Source organism: Haliaeetus albicilla, chromosome 14, assembly GCF_947461875.1.
Source record: "Haliaeetus albicilla chromosome 14, bHalAlb1.1, whole genome shotgun sequence".
Classification (NCBI taxonomy): Eukaryota; Metazoa; Chordata; class Aves; order Accipitriformes; family Accipitridae; genus Haliaeetus; species Haliaeetus albicilla.
In genome coordinates, this window is record NC_091496.1 from 25,893,778 (window position 1) to 25,918,507 (window position 24,730).

Consider the following 24,730-nt stretch of genomic DNA (forward strand, 5'->3'; position numbering starts at 1 on the left):
GTGAAGATTTCAAATTGCTTTGCAAATAGGAATTTATTGTGTCTTAAAAGCTTTTGTGAGGTGGGAAGTAATAGCTTACATCTTTCTAGCTGAGACTCATTCAGATGGCCTGAATTTACATCATTTACCAAAGAGAAGACAATAAATCAATTACCAAGACAGGAACCAGATACCGCGGCTTCCATGCTCATACTTCAGCTTACAGAAAATACTTCTGAAACTGGAGCTGTTTACAAATCTGTTAAAGCGGTAGAATTTCTTTTCCGTGCTTCTTTCTGATTTGTATCAGAGCCTGTAGCATGAATAGTCTCGTGACTCCTCACATTTTCTATCAAGGAATCATTAAAAGCTCATGTCAGCCACAGGATTTTATGGGCTGTGCGCTGGGGATTGAATTCCCATGAAGGACACCAAAATGATGTGATGACATCAGGAACACTGATTACAGAACAGTATTTTCCTTTAGTCTGCGAACTGCATTCTCTGTCACGTACAACAGAAAAGGAGTGATAACTGCCCCTTTCGACCACCACAAAGCCCTTCCTGACTCTCCTCTTTCATGGAATATCTAGCAAAAAAAGTAAGGAGTAAAGTTCTGCAGTAGATTATCTTTGCTGTGAGATTGTCCCTGTCAGCCACTGAATGTGAAAGTCTGATTTTAGTAATTTTTACATTGTCTAGGACAAAACTAATGTACTGAAATACAGTTCTTTTACTTATTCTGATGAAATTCCACCATAATCATCTCATCTGAGATTTCCTAAAGAAATTGATGATCAGCTGTAATTCTTACTGCATCCCTTGTATTTGCACTGAACTTCTCTTTTGAATGCATCCCTTTTTTTCCCCATAGCTTCAAATTTTACAACTTAGAGGTGGATCCTTGTCTATGGCTGCATTTATAGAAACCTTACGAAGGAATTCACTGTTAGTCAACAACAGCTAGCTCTGTCAGTTTTAGAAATATAAACATTTATTTTCACAAGGTTTTCAGTAGTGCTAAATGTAGCACTGCGGGGTATTTACAACATCCAGCTTTTAACACTCAAGACGCCCTCAGCTGTCCAGCTGTTTTAAGAGAGAGATTTTATCAAGAATGCTTTAGGGCGGGGCTTGCTGCAGTACTGGCAATCATTTTTGGCAAGAGCCTCTCTTCAATTTCCTATGCAAGAAGCCTAGGTAGCCTAGGTAATTTAGTACTTAGATAATTCCTGTTGTCTCTCTTCTGCTGCTCTCCACGCCACATAGCTATCTTACTATCAAAACTCAAAAATTACTAATTACTTACCTTACGTTTTTTTTTTTTTAATGATCTTGTACAATTAAAAGATAAGAATTCTTTCACAGTCATTCTGTGTGTACTGGTTCTGATCGAGGCAGAGTTCATTTTCTTCATCGTAGCTGGTATGGGGCTATGGTTTGGATTTGTGCTGAAAATAGTGTTGATAACACAGGGATGCTTTCATTACTGCTGAGCAGTGCTTACCCAGAGCCAAGGGCTTTTCTGCTCCACAGACTGTCCTGCTGAGGAGGCTGGGGGTGCACAAGAATTTGGCGGGGGACACAGCTGGGACAGCTGACCCCAACTGACCCAAGGGGTATCCCAGACCATACGATGTCGTGCTCAGCAATAAAACTGGACGGGGGTGGAGGTTGACAGGGGCTGCCCTTGCTCTGGGACAGGCTGGGCATCAGTTGGTTGGTGGTGAGCAATTGTTTTCTTTTGCATCACTTTTTTTTTTCTTGAGTTTGGTTTTTCCCCCCTCCTTTTAAAAAAATATTAAGCTGTCTTTATCACCACCCATTATTTTTTGCACTTTTACCCTTCTGATTCTCCCCGCCATCCCGCTGGGGAGGAGTGGGCACATGGCTGGGTGGTGTTTAGCTGCCTGCTGTGGTTAAACCACACGCTGTGGCTCCTAGAGCAATGGCCAAAATTGTCCAAAAATCAGTCACATTGTTGTTTACATAATTTTTTGCTTGGCCTTTCATAAATCTGTCCTGTACATTTGTTTTCAAGTGAAAAATCGAGCCCACATTTCATGCTCTGATTTTCTAATTTTCAGTAATTGCAAATAATTAAACTTCAGATTAGCTGACAATAATTTATGGGATGTTAGCATGCAGTAAGGAAGAAAATGCTGTTTACTTTGTACACTAATGGATATGGAATTAAATAAGGTTCATATATTTGTTGAGTCGCGCCTTGCTTTCACATTCTGTTCAAATTATTGTTCAGTAAACACAAGTTTTACAGATTTTGTGCTAAATTCAAAAACCTAGGGTAAGTTATTCTGTTACTTACGTCTCTGCAACCCCACTGAGGTTAATAGCCTATCTCATTTAAAGAAGTTACAATGGCTAGCGGAGTTCTCTACTGCAAATGCTCAGCTCTAGACTGCCAGGTGCTGTTAAGCAGTTGTTGTTTCAATTTATCCTAGAGCTATTTATATTTATCTAGTAACTAATTATTCATAACTTGACAGATAAATACATCATGTACAATCGATAATAAAGCCAAGCCAGTCTTCAGGGTATATTTTGCTGTGTGAAAGTAGACGACCATACTCACGTGAAAGATTCAGGTTGAATTTTATGTCAGGTTTTGGAGCTGATGATAGCTGTTTGGGTGTTCTACTGAGACACCATGCAAAGTCACTTTAGGCAGAAAGTGCTTGGGCAGGTAAAATTAAGGCTCCTTCAGTTATCAGGTAATGAACAATAATGGGCAGATGGACCTGCGCTTAGGACTTGCTGGCTAAGAGGGTACAAGGCTCTTGCCTTCAAAAGATGCAGAAAAACAGATGTGTGGAAAACAGGGAAGGCATCTAGCAAGGAATGCTTCGTTCAGGGTAAGGAAGACACTGTCATCATAAGAGCTGCTGCAGTACACTGGGATGGATCTTTGCAGCCAAGCTGCCATTGAGTGGCCAGACCCCTGTTCCAGGAGGATAGCTGGGCCTCCTCCTTCCCCTTCCCTGGGCTGGTAGTCATCCCAGTGAATACGGCACTCTGAGGGTCTAGCCGTACCTTAACCCTTGATACCTATCAATAACAGAACAGGAAATTGCATCCAAACTTACCTAAACCTTTCTTTTTCCTTTTCTGTCCTTTCCTTTCCTTTTTACATGGACCAGTCGCAACACATCTGTCATTAACTTTGCCACCTGAAGGCACTGATAGGTAACCAAAATAAGTTGGCCTCTTAAAGTTGTGTCTAGCTGAGAAAAGCTCCACAAATAGGATTCTACAAAACTGTCTCAGTAGTCATAAATCTGCTCGAGGAAAAAGCATAGTAAGACTACAGGGCATAATTAGTTCTGCCCTGAATGCCAATACCTGTTTTGGATTATTTATTTATTTATTGTCAGGATAGGTCCAATCCTTGGACCTTATTATCTGATAGAAGAAAATATTCTGATAAGCACAGGTGATTTTTCTTTATTTTTTATTTTAATCTCTTTTTTTTTGTTTATATTGAGTGCTAATGAGTTCCCTGTAGTGCAGGGGAAAGCTGGCCTCTCCTGCCTATGTATCAGCTGTATTACAAAGTGGGATTTCAAGGTAATTACAACAATGTTTTTCCGTGGTTGGAAGCAGGACCTTACTTTAAAATGCATTCAAAATGAGATGGTATATAAATTTCTCTCTTCCATCTTCTCCTGAGCATTAACGTGCAGGATCTTTTTGCCAAATAGAAACAAATGGAAATGTCTAATCTTGAATGACTGTGCAGAACTCAGTAAATGCATATACCGATGGTCACATGGCTCTTGAACAAACCTAATATGAGTGACAAAATTTTTCTGCTGAAAATTGCCAGTGCTCCTGGGACTAGATTTCAGCTCTTCAACAGAGAACTTTCTCTTGAGTTTCCTTCCAGCCCAAATGTTTTGCCATTTCTGAAGACTACCTTGATTAAACTTCTGTATGAGCTATTGATAAAAGTTGCACAATTCAAATATACAACTCTCTCAATCAGATGTAAGCTGTTATAGCCAGCAGGAGGTACCATCGCCTGCAGGGGTTCATGCTGTGCTCCATGAAACAGCATCTTCTTTCAAGCTTATGTTCTTCAGCCTTAGAGAATAGAAATAAGGTTGGTGCTTAGGAAAACATTTATTTTAGAAAACTGTGTAAAGCTTCTATTGTATTGAATGAAGAAGGAATTTCAAACTTCAATAAAGTGACCTTTTTGCTTGAATATTCTTATACAATGCAGTAGAACCCTCCTGTGAAATGCAAGGCTATACTTCATAGCTAAACATTGCTAAATACAGACTATACAGTACCCAAGAAGTGCATGTTGTTGATTTTTCTTCAGTCCGTCAGAGCAATATTCTGTTCAACATCTCCGTCATTTTAAATTGAGAGAGATTAGCTTTGCAATAGGAGATATCAATGAAACACACATCCAGGGCTAAGTTAAACAGACCACCTCAAAGCCATTTTCTCCAAAGCAAGAAGGGCATAAACACAGTCAGAGGAAATCTCTCGTCCTTGCTGTTGGCATTGTTCTGGGGAGCAGAGGAAAAGACACTTGGCAGGATTGCCATTCATCACTTCATATTCCTGTTTGAAACATACAATGAGCTCATTGTTTTGCAAGGAGAAAAAGTCAGTTATTAACTCAAGCAGCTTCTCTTCAGGAATTGATTATGGGGAATAGCAGCCAGTCTGCCAATCTAATTTTTGCAAGGTATTTTCTAGTGTCCGTCTCTTTTTCACTGGCAAGTGTAAAGCAGGCATAGAAAATTCTGTTTCATCACATGCGGTAGGAGACAGTTTCTATCTGAATCGAGGCTGGTTGTGTCTGTGGTTACTATGAAAGCTCAGAACAGGCACATTGATTGCTGGGATCAAGCAGATCTGTTACCCATGACTGGCGCAATGCTCAGAGGCACCGTGATGAAGCACTGTGTTGTGGCTGATACATACTGTTCTTTCTCTGTCTGCTGCCCTTACACAGAGGTGGAAAAGTTCTTGACAAAAACAACGTAGTGCAGAAACGACATGTTCTCTGCATTTTCCAGCTTTGGGAGAGGGGAACACGTGGCTGGAGCTAGCATGTGGGACAAAACGGCATGGAAAAGGGTGGATGGAATTGGTAGATAGGTAAGGTATGCTGTTTGGATCACTGAAGCAGCCTATATTTGAAATCAGGAAAGGTATGACGTTTCTGTGATATGCCTGGTTTCTTTTATGGCCGTTTTCCTCACCTGACAACATTCTTCCAAGATGCAGCCATTCAAGGGTGCAATATCTTCAGCCTGGGCCTATGACTGACTTTCTTGGTGATGTACCTGTTTCTCTTGATTTTAAGACATTCTGGGAATGGTATCACTGCATACATTTACTTCACTTCCTTTTTATGAAGAAGTCAGTCAAAAAGGTGGCCAGAAAGAAACACATGAACATTTTGTCTCTTTAAACCTGGAGCTATTGTCTATATGAGGCAGATGCAGCCTGAGTCTGCCTGTGTTCCCTGGCCCATATATATATATATATCTGTAGTCCCCAGCCATGGTCTGCCTGTAAGGATCCTGCTCTCCCTGGATCACTGGAGGCTCAGGACCTCTGAAGAGAGGCCATGGGACCACCAAAAGCCCAAGTGGTGACACCTCAGCCTTGGCAGTCTTGCAACCTGTGCTGCATCCAGAGCCTTCCGACCGCCGTCAGCAGAGGAGCAGAAGGCGATGCAGCTCGGCTCCTTTATTAGGGCTTCAGGTGCCGATGGAGGCTCCCTGAGCTGCTTAGCATGGCAGGCGTGGGCCAAACGCACTGGGACCAGTACATCGGCAGTGACGTGGAGAGGAAGGTGACTGCCCAGCCTTGGCTGCATCTCTCCTGGGAAATAGTTTTTCCTGGCTCCTGACCTTGCCCATATGGGTCAGGGAGGGAAACTGTCTTGTTGCAGAGCTCGTTGTTATATTAGTGAGAGACTCAGCAAATCAAGGAAGCTGAAAAACAGACTTTTGCTTTTGGCTTTTCCCAATTAAGCTCTTTTTCTGAAGCCTTTTAAGCAAAGTAGAGCTGAGGAGACAAGTTCCCCAATAATCAGATCCTCCAGAGACTGAACCTGGGAATTAAACACAGGGATTAGTGAAGCAGGCTGTTAGGATAGATGTTAGAAATCATAATTAGGGTTTTTGTTGTTTGGTTGGTTTTTTTCCTCAGAAGACTCTGGTGGAAAGAAAGTCTGCCTGAAAAACACAGAAGAACCTTCAGTGGGTGGGACAGCAGCTATTGCCTTAAAATACTAGATCTAGTCTAACAGGTAGGATGAATTAACACAATAATAGATCTGTAGATTTTGACAGAAAAGATAAATGAACCATTTTTTTTTGGTTGGTTTGTTTTTTAATAAAAATAACACAGTATTTGCACCTAGGACATGGGCTAGGCATGTAGCACATACATATAATAGTCCTTTTGCTAAGAAATACTCACTTTGAGGATGCACAGCATACAGAAAGTCATGCTTTATCTATTGCTCAACAACAAAAGGGGGAAAAATTAGGAGCTCACCTTTTGGGCCCTGCGCTTGTCTGCTCGTTGATTCTGGTGGTAGATACGGCTGAAGTTGGAGACAATTACAGGAACTGGCAGAGCAATGACCAAAACCCCACTCAGGGAGCATATTGAACCAAAAATCTTGCCAGCGATTGTCTTTGGCACCATGTCACCATATCTGGGTTAAAGAAAACAAAACGCTTAGTAAAGACAAAATCTTTTATAAGTATTGAATTGCAAGATGAATTAATTGCACGATAGATTTTACTTCTCTTGCAAATAATACTCGCTGCATATAAATAATAGTTTATACACATATGCATACATATACAGCAAGCCTAGCGTTGTGCACATGTAACTTTAATTTGCTAATTTTGCTAATTTTTTAACTAGCTAATTTTGGGTATCCTGTTCATCAAACTGTGGGCAACTACCTTTCACCCACCTGCAGTCTTCCCAGGCTGCCTGTATTGCAATGGAGAGAGAGTGACCTTGCTAAGGGAAAAAAAAAAAAAACCCAGTGTTGAAGTTAAAAGTCCTTACTCCGTCTGCTTGTTGGAAGAACTCATCCCTTTCCACTGTCAAGATCCTAGGGAGACCACTTGGTAAGTTAGATGCCAAGCTGAAAAATCTGTTGTCTCACTTAAGCTGATATAGTACTTTCATTTAGGAGGGTAGCACGTTTTTGGCACAGGTTGCCCAGGAGATCGTGGACTTTCTATCCTTGGGTATTTTCAACACTTGTCTAGACAAAAGCATGGCTGACCTAACCTGTTGTTGATAGGCTGCCTTTGAGTGGAAGGCTGGACTAGCTGACCTCCAGAGGTCCCTTCTATGGTCCAGCTGAAAGCAAATATGAAAAACTCAAGCCACAAGCAAGCAAGCAACCCAATTCTAACTGCAGATCCTGGCAGCGCTCAGAATTGCTAGGGCTACCACCTTTCTTTATGATGCTGGATATTGTTTTGCCCAGCAAGTAAGAACATAGTGCTACTGAAGTATGTAGAGGCGCTCCAGCGACAGCTTATTAAGAGATATCCACTCTTTGCACTCTGTGGAGTGCCATGTTCTTTAGGACAAGTATGTAATTACATACTGCAGAGTTTAATAAAGAGATAAATTACTTTCAAGTTACCATTCGGTTTTTAACTTTACCGGATCTTAAGTTATTATTAAACATTGTTTGTAGCATGTGAGTTTAGTATGCTTGTGAGCAGAGAGATAGTACATTCCCCATTACAAAGTATTTATAAACTGTTAACACAAGAAAAGGCAAGAAATAAAACTGCAGGAGGGGCTGTGTTTGGAAAATGCTTTCTGGGGAACAAAACCTGTCTGTTCAGCAGGAATTGGAAAAATAATAGAGAAGTTGGGGGGAGTCTTCAAGTCACATGGTCCAAATTGTGCACCTAATCACAAGAAGGAGGGGTTAAATGGATGAGGGTATCAGATGATGGAGAATCTATATGGGGTTAGAGAACACCTTCCAGCAATGAGAGCTCAGCATATGTCAAAAGGAGATGATGTATTGCCTTGTGGGTGAAGATGAATGGTTTGCATTTTGTAAGATAAGAGAAAGGTGTTTAACGTAAATATTCAAATAAGTTGTCATCCAGGCAGATATAATATAGATGACCAAGTCTTAGACTATTGACAAACAACATGTTGTGTAAAACAAATGTTTAGTTGCTTTATAAAGCATGCCCAAGTGTAAAATATTCACAGGAAAAAATACATTAATATTTCTACTGATAACCCCCCTCACCTGCTTAGAATTTGAATGCTATCAGATTCTCATTTTGTGACAGGCAGGACTGAATAAAAATACATAATGTAATAGAATCTATCTTCTAAATTATTTATATATCTGGTCTTAATTACAGGATATATAAAACTGGAAAAATACTAGAAAGAGAGTCATGCTTTCCTTCACATCAACATTTGCACCTCACAACATAGGCATTTTTGGTGCTTATCTTCCTAAAGCCAGAGCTGACTATCAGCTGTCAGGAGTGATGCATGCACAGCTGTTCTTTCCTTTGGGCAGGGAAGTGGATAAATGACCTTTCAAGGTCCCTTTGACAAATGGGATCCCCGACACCTAACTAACCCCAGGTTTTTTTCTGGCAGAGCGGTGGGCATGGGGCCAGGTTGGCGAGCTTAGGGGAGAAGTCCTAGGATCAAATCACTAATCATTGCTGGTTTACGGTATTTGTTACTGTTTTACTTAATCCTTTTAGATACAATCCAACTAGTTGCTTAAATTAAATCAAAGTGTGTCAACAGAAAGCTATTTAAAAGGCAATATGTATTTACACACACGTGATACAACCAGACCTTGAAATGCAAAATTTACACATGCCCGGTACTACTGGAGCAGATCTCTTAAATTAGATTCCTAAACCTATATTTAGTTGCCTACCACTTGAAATGCTAAACTGCTGAACCTTCCTTCGTACGCTCACATTGTCACTGATGGCTGCTGGACAGAAGGCATTGCTGGCTCTAATTAATTTGGTTTGAAGTTGCTCAGGGATATAGTTCATCCTGTTGATAATGTGACACTATAATTACGTGAATCAAGTAAAGACAGATGCTTTAGGAGTGGTGACAGGAACTATTAGCTGATCTGTCCCTAACATTTCAGTATTTACGTTTGGACCTACCTACTGACATAAGGAGATGCCTTTTCACGGTATTTCAGTGTTACAGAGCAAAATAAGAAAAATTAGGATTGTTTGATACATGAAGGTATTTTGCAATGTTTTTCTTACCTTCTGGACAAAATGACAGGTAGATGGATATACTGCTTATTTTAAAATAACTTGCTTTTGATTATTTTTCTATTTCAGCTTGAGTCAGTTGGAGTACGGTGACATTTTCCGAATGTAATGTTGTTTGTCCGTTGTTTAGTGCTAATAATATCTTTCACATCATTAATAACTCTTACATAATCAGTTTTTCTCCTGTTGATAAACAGTGTGTTGGAGAAGTTAAAATAAAATTATAGTCAGAAAAAATTACTTCCAAGAAATTATCCTTCCTGCACAGGGTGAGAAACATATTTGCTCACTTTTGTGACAAAATGGAGCTTTTATTACATTTACCCTGGTTAGCCTTGCTCTCCTTGGGGACAGTGACACAGATTTTAGTCTAGTGTAGGCACGACCAGAATTGTTAATGAAGTTCCTCCTGCTGGATTAAACATTGCCTTTAGTTATACCTCGTATATCACTGAAAATCACCAATGGAAGTGGATGACATAAAATGAAGGGAAAATTTCTTCCTTTACCCCACCTGCAATTGCTTTATTGCTTGGAAAGTCTAAACTAAAAAAGAACATAACTCCATTTTCAAATGGCAGGGTAGCTTTGTGGTGCTTGTATTTCAAAGTGGAAAAATTATACTTGATCTCTAAAACAAATTCTAAATTCTGCAGAAAATCTGATCTCCTCAGTCATGGAGACAACAAATATGGAATCTTATTAAGCAATTTTCACAGAGTCACTTTTCAAAAGGGAACTATTTCAAGGTTTTATCTAGTGCTACCCTGCTTGTCTTACTGCTCTTCAGACTGGAACTGCAAATATAGTCTCCTTTACGTGCTTTTTTTCCTAGTTGCAGTCTTTCCATATCTTTCTACATACTCTGTTCCACATATTGTTGTGGCCAAAGCTCAAGTCAGTCCTTGGGCATTTATGATTTGTACTGACAATCTCATTTTGTAACGTCAAAAGTGTCATCCCAATATTGTATGCTCTGGATGAGTGAAGAAAAAGAGATGGCGTACTGATCCCTGTTATCAATCAGGTGCATTCTACTTCATTAGCCAAAAAGGGAAGGGAAAAGGCTATGACAAACTAGATGTGTCAATCAAGTTTTATCAAATCACAAGTCAGAAACTACATGAACAAACTAATGCCCAGGTTTCACTAGACGTAGTCCAGACAGGTCAGACGTGTGCTATTGCTTGCAGTCCACGGGTATCTGTTCACTAAGTGACATGGTACAGGGATGGATGGATTTAAAGGCATGTGTGTTTGTCTCACTTGTTTGTATTCAACAGGTGACAGACCACTTTTGCATATTTGACTCCTTACTGCAAGGCAAGACAGGAAGCCAGTGGATTCCTTCATTTTGCAAATACTGGATCTTTCAGAGTACTGACCTGAGTAACGTGGGTGTGATTTAGCGCTTTGCATGACAGATTTCGGGGCACGAACGCAGCTTGAATCACACACAAAAGGCTGAGCTGTTGTAGGAACTTGGGAAAAATGAATGTATTTGGGTTTACAAATGCCCAATCTGAAATCTAAGCATTGCCACGTCAGATCTTACCTGTGGACATCCACCTGCCAAAGCGATACTGCCTTTCTAACTGATAAGTGGAATATATCTGATGTTGCATACCCATAATTCAAGAAATCTCAGACAACAGAGGCTGTATTTGTGGCATCATCGGCTATTTATCTTATTCCTGAATCTAACAAAGACTGGTTTTTGATAAATCTGAGATGGAATATTTCATAAGTCAAAGGTCTGAATTATAATTGAAACGAGTCATACTTTTTGGCCATTTATCCTTGATGTGAGCGGAGAAGGTCTTTTCTTTAATAATCTTAACAAATGAGAGGGACAATGCTGCTTGTTTGACTTCTGTTTGTTTGAACACAGGAGTAATTTTTTTTCAGTGAAAAATAAGTGCGTCTTGGAGAATAAAATAAGTAATCACAGGAATTGTATTTTAGCAATATTTTTGTGTGTGTTTGACAGATCAGAAATTCATATTTGGAATAGCTTACTTTGGCTAGAAACATCCCCCCCCGCCCCCCGGTGACCTCTGCACCAAAACTGTGAAATTGTAGGATGTATATAGTAGGAATAAATCCAGGATGTGCATTTTTACAAAGATCGAATATTTAGGCTGATACTGACAGATACAGTTAAGGAAAAAAATTGTCAATGTTAAAAACCACCTAGCTGCATTAAGGTTTTCTGACACTAGAGGGCATAAACGCCATTAAAAATAAATGCAAATACAAAAACATTTTAAAATGCGTGTTACAAATACAGGTGCCCTCTCCCACCTCCTTCGAAATAATTTACATTCCTTAAAAAAATATTACATTGATTGAGGTCTGTTGTCTGCTCCCACCTTATTTGCTGAAAAGGAAATCTAGTAACATTATTGTTTTCAAACATGTAAAACACGTCAGAAAATAATGAGTTGTAAAACAAACGAAAAGTCATTAAAATTAACTTGGCAATATTTATTTTAAAAGCAAGGGAATTTATGGCCAAAGAACAGTGATAATAGTACGAAGTGCATGGAAACGAAACAATCTTTGTAGAAGCCAGCACAGCACATTGTTTTCAGGTGTGGGAGACAAGTCCCGTTTCCCAGCGGAGTTAGCCTGCCGTCAGGCAGAGGTCAAGCTTTCTGCACTGGAGTTAACAGGAGGGTGCCCTGCCTTTCCAGGACAAGGCGTAGCCTCCCACGCTCCAGCAGCCTGCTTGCTCGGCGCAGGGTGGGCGCTTTACCCACCCGGGCGGGATGACGATGCGCCTGCCCTCTTGCTTCCCGGCTTGGCTAATGGCCTTTTCCTCTTCTCCAGGAGCCGCAGGCAGACCCCAGAGGCTGCTCTGGTGAGACTCTCAGCGAAGGTTATACAGCCGCTCGTCGGCCCGTGCATTTGGCCGGCCGGGCACCCAGCTGGGCACGCGCTTACGTGCCGGCGTAGGGGAGAAGGCAAGAAAAGCAATTCCCAACCTCTTTGACACTAACGGTAATCATGATGAATCTGCAGCCTTACCTAGGTCTTAAAATAGCCTAATGATTTCGGAAAAGTAATTTCTAATAATACAAAATATTGCCGTTACTGTGAGATGTGGAACATTACATAGATTATTCCAAATTTTATTCCAGCCTAGGGAGATTCTGCGTGGAATTGCAAATAATCTTCCTGGCTGCTTTTACTGCTGCGAAGGGCCTTCTGTTGCAGTAGCCCTCTCTTCTGCTTGGTAGTGATGGACGTGGTCCCCTCTGGAGTCCACAAATGTTCCTCCAAGCGCTGGCCAGAATGATCATTCATGAATGATGAAAACCACATCTGCTTCTCAAGAGTGGCAGTGCTCCCTGCGCTTTCCAGCCTGCAGCGCAAGAGTCAAACTATTGCCCCTGCACCTGGCTGAGTTAGCAGTTTCTGAAATAAAAAATTTCTAACAAAATTCAGGGATTTTTTTTTTTTTTTTGCACATGCACCACAGCTTTCATCCAAGAAGCTTAAACAGATTTGTAAAGGTGGGCTTTAGTACTTAAAGGTCAAAAAAAGGAACTTTTGTGTGGAAAAGTTACGAGACTTGCCCAAGGAAACACTCTCAGCTTCTTGCAGTCAAGACAGAGATCCAGATAACCAAATTCCTTCTGCTTTCATTTACCATAAAATATTAAATCCAAAAAGGTAAAACATACCTTTTTTTTTTTTTGGTCACCTCTCCTCACTCCATAGGAAAAGCTAATATCCCAGCTGTTCCGGAGCTGCTGCAAAGCATCACAGAAGTATGATGTCTGCTTCATGTTGTATGGGGACTATTTAAACTACCAGAGCTACATCTCAGCTGACGCCTAACAGCTGCATTACAGTTACACAGACATGCTACTGAGGTGGTGTTTTGTTTTGGTTTTTCCCAGATTTCAGAGGCAAAAATAAGCATGTTTTGTTTTAGGAAAAAGAGAATATTTCTGAATAGATCAGACACTTTTTATGAATAAGAAAAGCAACATGGCAGAAAAATTGTTCTTGATGCCAAAGTTGCAAACTGCCTTTCCTAATGTTACCTAAATCACGGTGGTTCTCACAAGGCACTGGCCGTCATCCACATTCACAGGTGAAAATGGGCCTTTTTTAGAGTTTGTGGGCAAAGGGAGCTTCGCACAACCTTTTGCGTGGGAGCAGGCTTCTGCTGCAAGTGCCGGTGCCCTCATCCTGCGTGGTGCCCGCCAGCGCCCGAGCCCTCTCCTGCCAAAAGGTGACACTGAGACTGTGACAATCGATGCTGAGGGTCTCTGCACACCGTGGCAGGCATTGGACTGTGCTTCCAAACCCCTTTTTGGCTTTTTTTAAAGTGATGTAACGTCATGGCCCATTATGGAGTACCTCAGAATTGAGGCTTCCAGCACCAGCTTTTGCGATGGAGATGCTTACCTGGTGAAAGACCTGCCGTGCGTGTATTTGGTGGGGTTTTGTGCTTAGTACAGTGGATGGAGGGCTGTACGTCAGCAATAAAATTCATCAGCTGACCTGCCGCACACTCCACAAAGGAGGAGTGACCGGTTAAGCCCTGCCTTTGTGCTACCATGGACGTGTGAATAAACCGATCTCGGGTAACTCCCTTCGCAGCAAGGCTAGCTCTCAGACTAAGCAGATAGGCTGCAAGGGAGCAAACATCAGTTAACCACTTTAACTTCGAGACCCATTAAAAAAAAATCAGCATGGAATAGAAACTATCCATTTTGAGAGCAGAAAAAGAAGTGCTATGCATAAAGCAATATTATAGAGATGTCAAATTATATCTGACAATTGCAAAATGGTGTACTTGTCTAAGGAGGGTGCTGTAAATTGTTATAAAGCTGTTCCCTAGCGCTTCCAAGCTGCTCGGTGACTAAATGCTGGCAAGTTGACACTAATTAGTCATTTATTTCAACGTTACATCTAACAACAGATAATTTAAATTGCTACTGGTAATAAGTTTAAGTGGAATTTCAAAACAAGCATTTCAACTGTGATGCCTTAAGGATTCAACCTGTGCATTTACAATTTGAAAAGTATCTAAGATGCTGTTTAGGAGCTAATTCTAATTTTAAAACACCACTGTGTGTGAATGTGAAATGATCCAGGGCTAGATTTGGAAAAATGAGACAAAGGTAAGTAAAAATGTCTTCATTTCCTAAAAATCATCTTTAGTCCTATGAATACTATATCTAATTAACATAGAATTCATTTATTACTTTGTTGTATTACTTCAGAATTTCAAGTCTTTAAGATACCATGGTGATGAGCAGAGAATAAATGTTTGGCTGGATAATTATTCATAAGATGGTACAAATGATTACAGGAAGAATATACTTTTCCTTTGTCACTCAGATACTTTGCATTTTCTGGGGCCTGATGTAGACATTCCCTTGTTTTTAATTCTATTTCATGTGAAGCCAACAGTAACAAAAAAAAAAAAAAAAAAAAAAAAAGACAATTTGATCTTTACTCCTGCAACTCTGACTTACTTCCCTAAGAGAAAATATCCCCAGGTCTTTTCTCCTAAAAATCGATGACTTATGTTACTTATTTAGTCAGGACCTAATTTTTCAACAGTTCTTCTGTCAGTGCATGCACCCCCACACAAGCTCATATATATAGGATGAACTGACCAGTTCTTTCAAGGTTTAGAAATGAACAAAAGAATACCAGTAATAGGTCAGACCAAAGCTTCACCTAGCCTAGTATTCAGTCTCCAAAATTTAACCTGAAACAAACATACAGGGAAAAAGAGTAGGCTAAATACCCATGATAATATCCTTGAATGCTCTTCCATCCTCCAACCACTTACAAATAACTCAAGAAGTACCAGAACTGTAATTTCTTTGTAGTTAGTGATCCTTAGTGGATTGCACTTCCATGGGCTTTATTTTTTCCCCTTAAATCCGTGCACATTTTTGGCATTCACAACACTGTTTGGCAGTTCCTTGGTCAGTGTCCTTTTGACTATTCTGGCTGTGGTTCCTTGCTTTGTATGGTGCCCCAACCAGGTCCTTGTATTCAAAAAAGCAGCTGCTGTGTGATCTGTAGTCACCCTCCTCCTCCTACTTGTGTTTTCATACCTATTTACCTTATGTCTCTTCTAGCCTGACAAGTCCTACTCAGCTCATGCAGAATCTACTCCCTAAATTTGATCATACCTTTTGCCCTTTTCTGAATCTTCTCCGATTCTTTTATACTCTTTACAAGAAAACAAGACCAGAACTGCACACAGTATTCAAAGAAGAGGTACAAACAAGTTCAGAATAGCTTATTTTTCTGGTGCCAACTTGGACAGTGAGGCATTATTATTCACAATATTGATATGTGGTTTCTCACCCTTGTTATTTCTCTGACCAAATCTTTATTGGGGGGGAGCTGGTAAAATTTGCCTTACTTCCCAGATCTCTGTCACTGACAGAGGAAAAGGAGCTGTTAGGTTTCTGGCACAGCATAGGGGTTTTGACGACTGTCATGACATAATTCTTACAAGATGATCATTGAAATGGCATAGCTCACTCAGCACCTCTGTTAACTGGCAAAAGAAAATGCACTCCCAGATTTGTACCAACATATAGGTTAAAAGAAATGCATCTTCATTTGTCCTGTTCCTGTGAATAGGAATGTTTAGGGTTTTTTTTTCTTTTTTTTCTTTTTCCTTTGTTCTTTCAGAAAATCCTTTCTTGGGAGAACTGGACTAAACAGCAATACAAAGTTAAGAGACAGTGCTGTATATAACATGGAGAAAAGGAGAAATAGGAATCAGGATGAATGCACACCAATCCCAAACGCTCAGCATTTTAAATAAATTGATACAAATACAATACAGTATGAAGAATTTCCAGCAGTTCCTACTTGAGACATTAACTGGAAGCAACATGAACATCAGGATATAAAAAGCCCCACCTTCAAAAATACCACCATCTCTAATCATTCTTCACATTGAAGGTTAGTGGTGAAAGATGGGCAATGCCTTCGAGTGTGGGTCTGGCCACAGTGCCTATTAAAGACTGAATAACAAACCCATAGTACAGATAGTAAACAAGAGCAATGTGAGATTTATTGACTACGCCAAGCTTGGCTGTAAAGAGAGTCCAGTTGCAGGCTCCATTGATTCCCAGCAGGATGGACTAGGGTTTAACACATTCTTCCTGGGAAATGATTCCAAAGGCAGCTGCTAAATATCACCCATCTCCCCCACCCGGCCTTGGTTCCTGGATGCTCTCTGTTCCCCCAGACACCTCAGGAGCACATGGAAGATGACAAACCCACACATTTCTTCTAGGAACACACTGTTTAGTAGAAATTTCAACGTTGTAACTGAAATGAGGATTGAGCCGTGAAGCACAGATTTCAGTGCAGATTCAAATGCACCTTTCTGAAGCCCAGGGGTATGTTTTGACATGCCACCTTGCTTCAGTGGAGGGGAGAAGTTTCCTATTAGCAGTGTAATTAGGTACATTCTGGGTCTGGTGTTCATCCCAGAAATATTGCTGAAAATTTTATGTAATTAATGTCTCCTACAGATTTTAAGTTACAATACTTGTGCTAAATAGCAGCAAAGTCAAAACAAAGCATTGATCTGCCAATCCATTCCTAAATTTCTCTTGAGTATATATTACCCATCAGGTCAAACTGCTCCAAGTATAAATCACAATAACACTAGAAAAGCACTGTGGAAGTTTACAAGGACAGCCATGCCTTTTTTGTGACAGCTACTGGGCACAGCACTGAGATCAGTGAGCTGATTTCGCTTGGGAATCAAATCCAGCTGCTCCCACTTTCAGGTAAAACTCTGACTGACAGAGGTTTTAACCACTGCTGGCTTTAATACTCTTCAGGTCTCTAATGGGGAGATCAAGATCTAGGGACGATTCCCAGCAAATTCGGAACTCCTTATTCTGCTTTTTTTTCAGCAAAGCACTAAAGAAAATCCCCAGTCTGCAGTACAGGTTTGTCTTTGCCCTTTGGCACACCCTCCAACTTAAAAACATTCTGGTGTTTCTTCCACATATTTAGTCCCATTAGGTAACACTGGAGTTTCGTATGTTAAAATACTGATAGTAAAAATATTTCAAAAGTGTTCTTGAAATAATAAACAGAATTATTTCCTTCTCTTAAAAAATAATCAGAAGACCCCATCCTCTCAACTTTATCACTTGTTTTGCTTCAAATATTTTCACCTCATTTGAAAAACTGCTATTGTGTCATGTTCAGCACTGGCCAATTAGGCCAAGCTAATTTTTTGCTTGCCAACACAACCACTGACGGACCAGTGTTATTTTTACATTCCTTCAGGCAAAGCTGAAAAATGCAAAATAGCTTGTGTCAGTGTGACACTGCTACTGGCCTAACTCTCTAGGGATCTCTGCCAAATATTGAATACTTCTGTTAATTTTTCTCTAATACTAACTCTAAATCTGTTAAACCAAGAGTAAAACCTACTCTAGTATATTTTTATACACGTGCACACACACATATATATTTTATATATGTATATATACACACATACACACACTTAGATAAGACTAAGAATTTTCCCTTTAAGGTAATAATAATTCCTTTGTACAACTTTTGTGCACTACAAGATTTATCACAGTCCAGGATCTTAGTGCCCCTTTCCAGCTAGTAGTCAAGAGAACAATCTTTCTGAGAATATCTACTGTGGTTTTGCCTCCAAAATTCAGCTCTTTCCTCTTCCATGACATTTTTCATTCCTATTTAGAATATATTTGAGAAAACACATCAGTGGAAGTTACTACCTGCAATGGCCTATTTACTATTTTTTTCCTTGGTCTAATTGTTGTCTTTGCTCTTTTCCAATTTTCAGGGATTTCTGAGCTTGCTCAGATAAGCCCAGGAAAAATGAAACAAATCACGTACTTCAAGTCCAGCAAAACGAAAGCCTCTTCTGAGTTCACTCAAAGCTCCCCACAACTCAGCTTTCCATCAGGGCTAAATCACCCCAAACCTTGAAAGAAAGAGGGGAGGCTATAGCATTCAGCCCTCTTAAAGTTTCCTGGCAGAGTAATTAGTTTCAGCTGAGCCTAGTTATATCCCTTTTCTTGCAAAGAAACCAAAAGCCTGGGTGAGCTGCTCTGCCCATGGGCAGCTTAACCCTCACCCTCCCGGCTGCCAGGCACTGCCTCTGCAGGCTGTAAAAGCTTGGCATTACATAGTTTATATAATTTAAATAGGGAATTTTGCAATTATTACACATGAGAAGTATTGAATCAATGGTTAGGAGACTAAAGTCCTCTCTTCATCAGATTGTGCAGCGTGGACTTTGAATGCTTAACCACACTTGAGTCTTGACACAACTTTGAATGGATAACTTTGGACACGGAAAGGTAGCAGCATGTTACAGAGAGCAGAAATGGATTTGCCTGCCTCTGCCGGTTTTGACAGTGTATTTTGTACTGTGACCTCTTGTGTGCTAGTAATTGGACTCAAGCCACCAATGAATCTCTAAACATTAGCACACTGCAATGACATGGTAATGACTTTCTGTCACTGCTAACCCCACTCCTATTTGAATTCATGTCCCATAACTGAGAGGTTCTGTATCTCACTACCAATCCTCTCAGTCATTCAGGCATAAAGCTTCATAACGCTGACTGACCGCTACCATTCTTTTCACAGGTAGTAAAGAAATAAATTTTCCATGTGTTTTCTCCACTTTTAAAAAAGTCTCCCCCTCTGTTGCGCACAACATTTAAAAACTTTGTGCCAGAGCCCTTTCAAAATCTAACCTTTTAGTGATCACTCACGGATCTCTCAGAAACGGAGCTTCTAGACCATGACACATCCTTTCCATCACATTTTTAAATGCAGTGTTCATGAAAAAGTCTGGAGCTTTGTGGAAAATTTGCCAGATGCCTAATGGTAAAAGCAAGGATTTTGGAAGGTTGTGTGAGGCTTCTCTGCCCAGAGAGATGTGAGTATATGTACCCCACATGTGTGCTCAAGAAATCATGCTATAGGGAATGCTGGAAAGGGATTTTCTCAATCTTTTCCTGTGCAGCCTGTGTTTCAGAAAATGCTTAAATATTCAGCAAGCCAAGCCTGAAATTTGGTACTGTTTTAAGTGAGCAATCAAACCACAGCTACAAGAAGTCTTGTAATTTTTTTAAGTAATTAATTTTCATTTTTGAATTATGACATAGAGAAAATACTTTACCTGCCAACAGGGAGTAAAGCTTTTAGAGACTGGAGCTTTCATGGAGGGTGAAATCCCTCATGCAGAAAATCTTTTTGATCCCAGCTCTTCAACAGTTGGTTTGACTGCACTAAACATCAAGGCTGGAATTCAGAGGGAGCACCTGCAGCTCCTTCCCTGTCTTTTGGAAGAAAAGCCTTATCCTATAGTCTCCCTTCTTCAGGTTTTGAAAGACAAACGTGTTTCACTTAAGGTGATGGCTCAGTATGTATTCCTGGAGGATGTAGCCCTCCTTGTAGCATGGATCTGGATTCTGTGAGGGAATAGGAATTCAGTCCCACAGCACTACTTTGGCTTTTTTCCCACCAATTGGTTTACACTGACCTTCCCCAGAGGGCAGACTCCATTTTTAGGTGTCTAATTCTCCCGTCATTATTTGGCACAGCCTGTGTGCAAAGCGTTATGCCTAATGATTAGATACTGCAGTGCTCAGGGTTGTGACACGAGACTTTCTGAATCATTAATATTATGCCTCCACTGTAATTCTTTCCCCTTCCAAAGGCTGTGTGTGATGCTCAGAGAAATGTTGTGGTATGTCAGATACTGGCATGAAAGCACTGTAAAAGTTGCTTTTTCAGTAATGATTTCTGTGCTGCAAATAAGAGCTCCTTCTGCTTATCCACTGAGTAGCAAATTCCCCAGACCAGTGATTCCTGAACATTTTGAACCACACACCAGCTTGCTTTGAACTACTGTGAACCTTTAGAATCACATTGTTAATTGAAAACACTATAAAAGCAATATATTGCAGATCATTTATCTTGGCCTTGCAGGCTGTGTTTTTGGACCCCTTGATGTAAACAATAACTAAGCAAGTAGGGCTCCTCCTGACCAGCTCTCTGACCATAGCTGAAAGATTATTTCCTGCCACTCTCTCCAGCTTGACCTCAAGGTCCACAAAAGCATCAAAGACTAATCTAACAGTCTCTACCTGTCTCCGCTTCAAGTATAACTATATTCGATGTATTTATCTTTCTGTTTGTCAAAATCAATCAGGAACTCTAACCAATATCTGACAACTCTCATACTTAATTTTGCCTGTGCCATTCACTGAAAATTTTGTCCTTGGATTTTAAATTTCTACTCAATCTTTTGGTTCAAACTGTGTTTCTTTTATCTCTACAACAACAGGCACAATTTAATGAGGACTGCCAAACCCTCTCCTTTTTATGCATTTTCAATTAGTTTTGCTTCTCACTGAGTATAAATCTCTTTTTAGAGACCTTTATATAGCAAGTCCTCTGTCCTTTTCTGCTGTCAGGTTTGTTGTTTTCAGTGTGTTGAACACTGATTTCCTTCCTTCTCTCCTTGACTTTCCTATTATAGGTACTTTCTTGTTTATGCCCATATTATAACTGCACAGCTTTAGGGATGGAGCAGACATCCTGGGAGAAGAAAGTCAATGCTGCAATCCTGGTGCAAAAAGATGATATACCTCAGAGCACTGCTTCTCCATGAACTCGACTGGGGCTGCCAGACTAATGTCCCCTGGGTCCTCACTGATTTTCAGCTCTGTACAGAAGTTATGTGTCTAGCGAATGGGTGAAGAAATGACCTGCTGGCCTTGAGCTGTTACATGGTACAAGAGGCACAGGAGTGGCAGGTATGGGTGCATATCACTGCTGTGGATGTTGTGTCGTGTTGTACACACTTATCTCCCTGCTCTCCTGTGGGAGATGGGAGTTGGTGACTCATGATTGCAAGGACTCTTAAACAGTCTTTAGCCCAGATTTAACACAGGGGGTTGTTGTAGTCTGAAAATCAGAGAAGTTCAATTTTGTCAAGGGTAATTTTTTCAAAAATAATATTTTTGAGTGAAGTATAACTTCTGACGAGGACTAGATTCTGGCCTCTCCACTTGCAACAATGGTTTCCCTTACTCCAGTAGGGCTTCTTTTATGAGTATCTGCTTTCAGCTGTAAGTATCTGATGTTTGAGATCTGGCTCACAACCTATATCTGATTGCAGAGGACACCCCACCAATGCTGGTGTTAATGCTGTTTCTTGTGATGATAAGGCTTAATTACTTAATGAGGTAATTTGCATAATTCCTATTAATTTATCATCTGCAAGAGACCTCCCCATTGTCTCCCATCCCTTTTCAGAATATGGTCTGCTTTCACATTTGTACTGCTCCCTCACACCCTGCTTAACTCCACCTGGTATGACACCTGAGTTTCTCCTTGATGCTGCGTCTCTTTTTTCAGTACCCTGCTTTCCCTCCCAGTTGCAGCACCCTTCTTATGGGAAGAGGTTGCTTAGAGCCAACTGGGTAGAAGGGGAGGAGGTAGGCAGGGCATGGATCTGCTCCACTACCACAGCCAAAATGCACAGCAGTGGGACAAACCATTCTCATCTTTTTCATTTCCATACTTAGGATTCCTTCTGGCACTACAAAAACTGAACTAATAATAATTTCCATAGAAAGAGTAAAAAAATTTCAAGCATCTGACACTGAATAGTCACATGGTCTTATTACTATGATCCCTGTTGTATTTGCTGGCTTTTCCTCTGGTGCATTTTAGGTCATCCTTCACCCTACTGGTAAACTTTGACTGTGAGATCCCAGAGTTACTTGTGCTGGAGAGCATAGATCAGTTCCGGGTGTTAGACAGCTAAAAAGCCACTAAACCATTTTTCATTGCTTTCAAGGTAGGGCAAATTTGGGTTGTAAATATTAGGAGAGTTTTCCTTTCTTTTTACTCAAAACTGTGCTACTACAAGCTCATATGTCAGATAGCAATTCAAACCCTCTCTACAGGCCTTTCTTTCTTTAATGTGCTCATCAGTATTAACCACTAAATGCATTTGCCTTAGGAGCTAGAAGATCTCTACTTTCTATTACCATCATTATGTCTTTAATAAGCAGGCATGCAGGTATATCACTGGGCTGTTCCTCTTCAGAAGGAGTGGGAAGGAATGGAGAAAAAATCCACAGGAGGTCCACTCTCACAAGAAAGAAAATAAAAGACCAAATTAATGGAAGCTTCTTAGGGAATAAAGCAGCAATCCCCTTCTGTGCCAATAATCAGAATGCAGCTGAGCAGTATTTTTTCCTTCTGATTTTATATTACTCCACCTTGCTTTTCCCCTCCTCTCCCCAGCCTAAAAATGTTCCATCTGTCTGTTAGTCTCTGATCCTCTCAGTCATAAGAACTACCGTCCAGTCATTCAACCTCAAATTTCAGTTTGTAGGATCACGGCCTGCAGGCTTTGGGATCCTGCCTTCATACAAATCTGTGTGTCACCATATGCGTAACACGAGGATAACCTCACAGAGAGAGTGAAGAACAAAGGGCATAAAGGAAAAGAAGAAAGAGGTGCCCACAGACGTGGTTCCTCAGGAATTACTATAGACATGGCTATGAGGAGAGCCGTATGCGCGGTCCTCCCGTGTGGTGATTCAGTTCTGTGAAGGGTAGGCGAGGGATCCGAGTGGATGCGTTGGTCACCTTCTCAAGAGATTTATCAGCTTTATCTCAACGCTGTGCTGGCACAGGCCCCAGACCAGGGCTGGATTTCATCCCATCAGCTCAGAGGGCGGGCAGAAAAGACGTGCAGCCCGGTGGCTTTACCTCCAGTTTGTTTGCTGCTCGGTGCTATTGGTATCCCCCAGGGAGAGGGGCACTGCTTCTGCTCCGAGGAGAGGACGGTCTGTGACCCTCAGGGGACACAACGTGGACCACGTTTTAGGGTGTGGTTGCTGGTGACTGGAAGACAGTGACTTGGTTTATCTGCATCCATTCTGTCCTTCTGACGTAATAATGATACAACTATTAAAAATGAGCGATCAAACAAAAACAGTCAACGTGGTTAGTTTTCCTGAAATACAGAGTTCATCAAAGTGTAGGAATGAAACAGTGGTGCCAAATTCCTGTTAGTACAAGTGTTTGCTGCAGTAAGAAGACTAAGGCCTAGATAGTGCTGGAGAAACACTAAGGACGATCAAAACTTCATGACAGTCCAAGTAATTGATATATTTTAGCTTGTAGCTAAGGGATTGAGCAGATTTACTTAATCCTTAAAAAAACCCCCACCTTAAGTAGTTTATAAACCTATATAACGTATTATTTGAAAAACAAATCAGAATGTGACGTAAAACAACAAGTATAATAAACGCTGTTGTTCTTCCAAAAATCTTTTGGACATGTCAGATGTAATTACATTGATACTTATTTCATTCTATTCCCATAAAAGGGATGGATTTGTGGAGGTCATGTACTGCATTATATCTAGCCCTTTTTACTCAGCTGAGCTGTTACACAAGAAATGCATTAGGGCTACAGGATAGCTCTTGCCAAAGGCCGAGTGGCACCATAAAAAAAGAACACTTAGCAGTGGAGACTTCATTAAAATATTTCTCTCTTCTTTTTACAGACCAATAAGTTTGCTTTGTTGGAGTAAAAATCTCACTGTTACACAGTCATGGATGCTGCTTTTGGTATCCTAGTCTCTCACGGTCTCAGGGTAGCAGTCATAGAAGCCTAATACAATCTTTTTTTTGTCCTTCTTCTACAAGGAATGCACTTAAACCCCATTCCAGATCCTATCTGCAGTATTTGAGGAGAGCAAGAGCAGCTTAAGAAGAAAGAGAGGTATTTTCACAGCTGAAGCCAATGTAAAGGCAATGCATGTGCCCTTACGTGTGCTGTCTGATCTTATTCATTGAATTAGCAAGAGCAGGATTAGACCCATAATACTCTTTCAAATCAGCAGGAGGTGGATTAGGGCTAAAACTACTGATAACAACCTGATTTCTTCAAAAACAATCTGCACATGATTTTTCAGGATTCATGGTTCAGCACTATAAGAAATTACTTTTGAGTTGAAATTTACTAGGAGGATAATTCCATAATGACCAACAATTACAAGTCTGTGTAACGAGTGTTCTTTAAGCTCTGGAAATATAGTCTCCTTTCACTTCTAATATAAAAATATGTGAATTATTAAGTAGAGTTTTGAAATCAATGTGACAGGGAACCTAAACTAGGGCTTTTTAATGAAGACAACTTTCAAGGTAGTGAAACGAAAAGTTTTGCTGTGACACGGCACTACATGAACACTGTAGACTATTACACCAGTGAATCCCCACTGGAATCAATGGGCCAGTACCACAGAAAAAGGGGTAGTGAATTTAAGTCTGAAAGTCAACCCCTCATCTGGAGTCTTTCAAATAAGATAGCAAATAAGCTCCCTGTTGTTGGTG

At 40.5% G+C, this 24,730-nt stretch overlaps 1 protein-coding gene across 2 annotated transcripts in view; it reads right to left on the bottom strand.

Annotated features, from left to right (window-relative positions):
* KCND2 (potassium voltage-gated channel subfamily D member 2) overlaps positions 1–24,730 on the bottom strand; it is a 277,265-nt gene that overhangs the window by 10,602 nt on the left and 241,933 nt on the right. For both annotated transcript variants that reach the window (XM_069802055.1, XM_069802054.1), the window contains exon 3: positions 6,529–6,691. In XM_069802055.1, the coding sequence (XP_069658156.1) occupies positions 6,529–6,691 (163 nt within the window). The remainder of the gene's footprint in view (positions 1–6,528; positions 6,692–24,730) is intronic.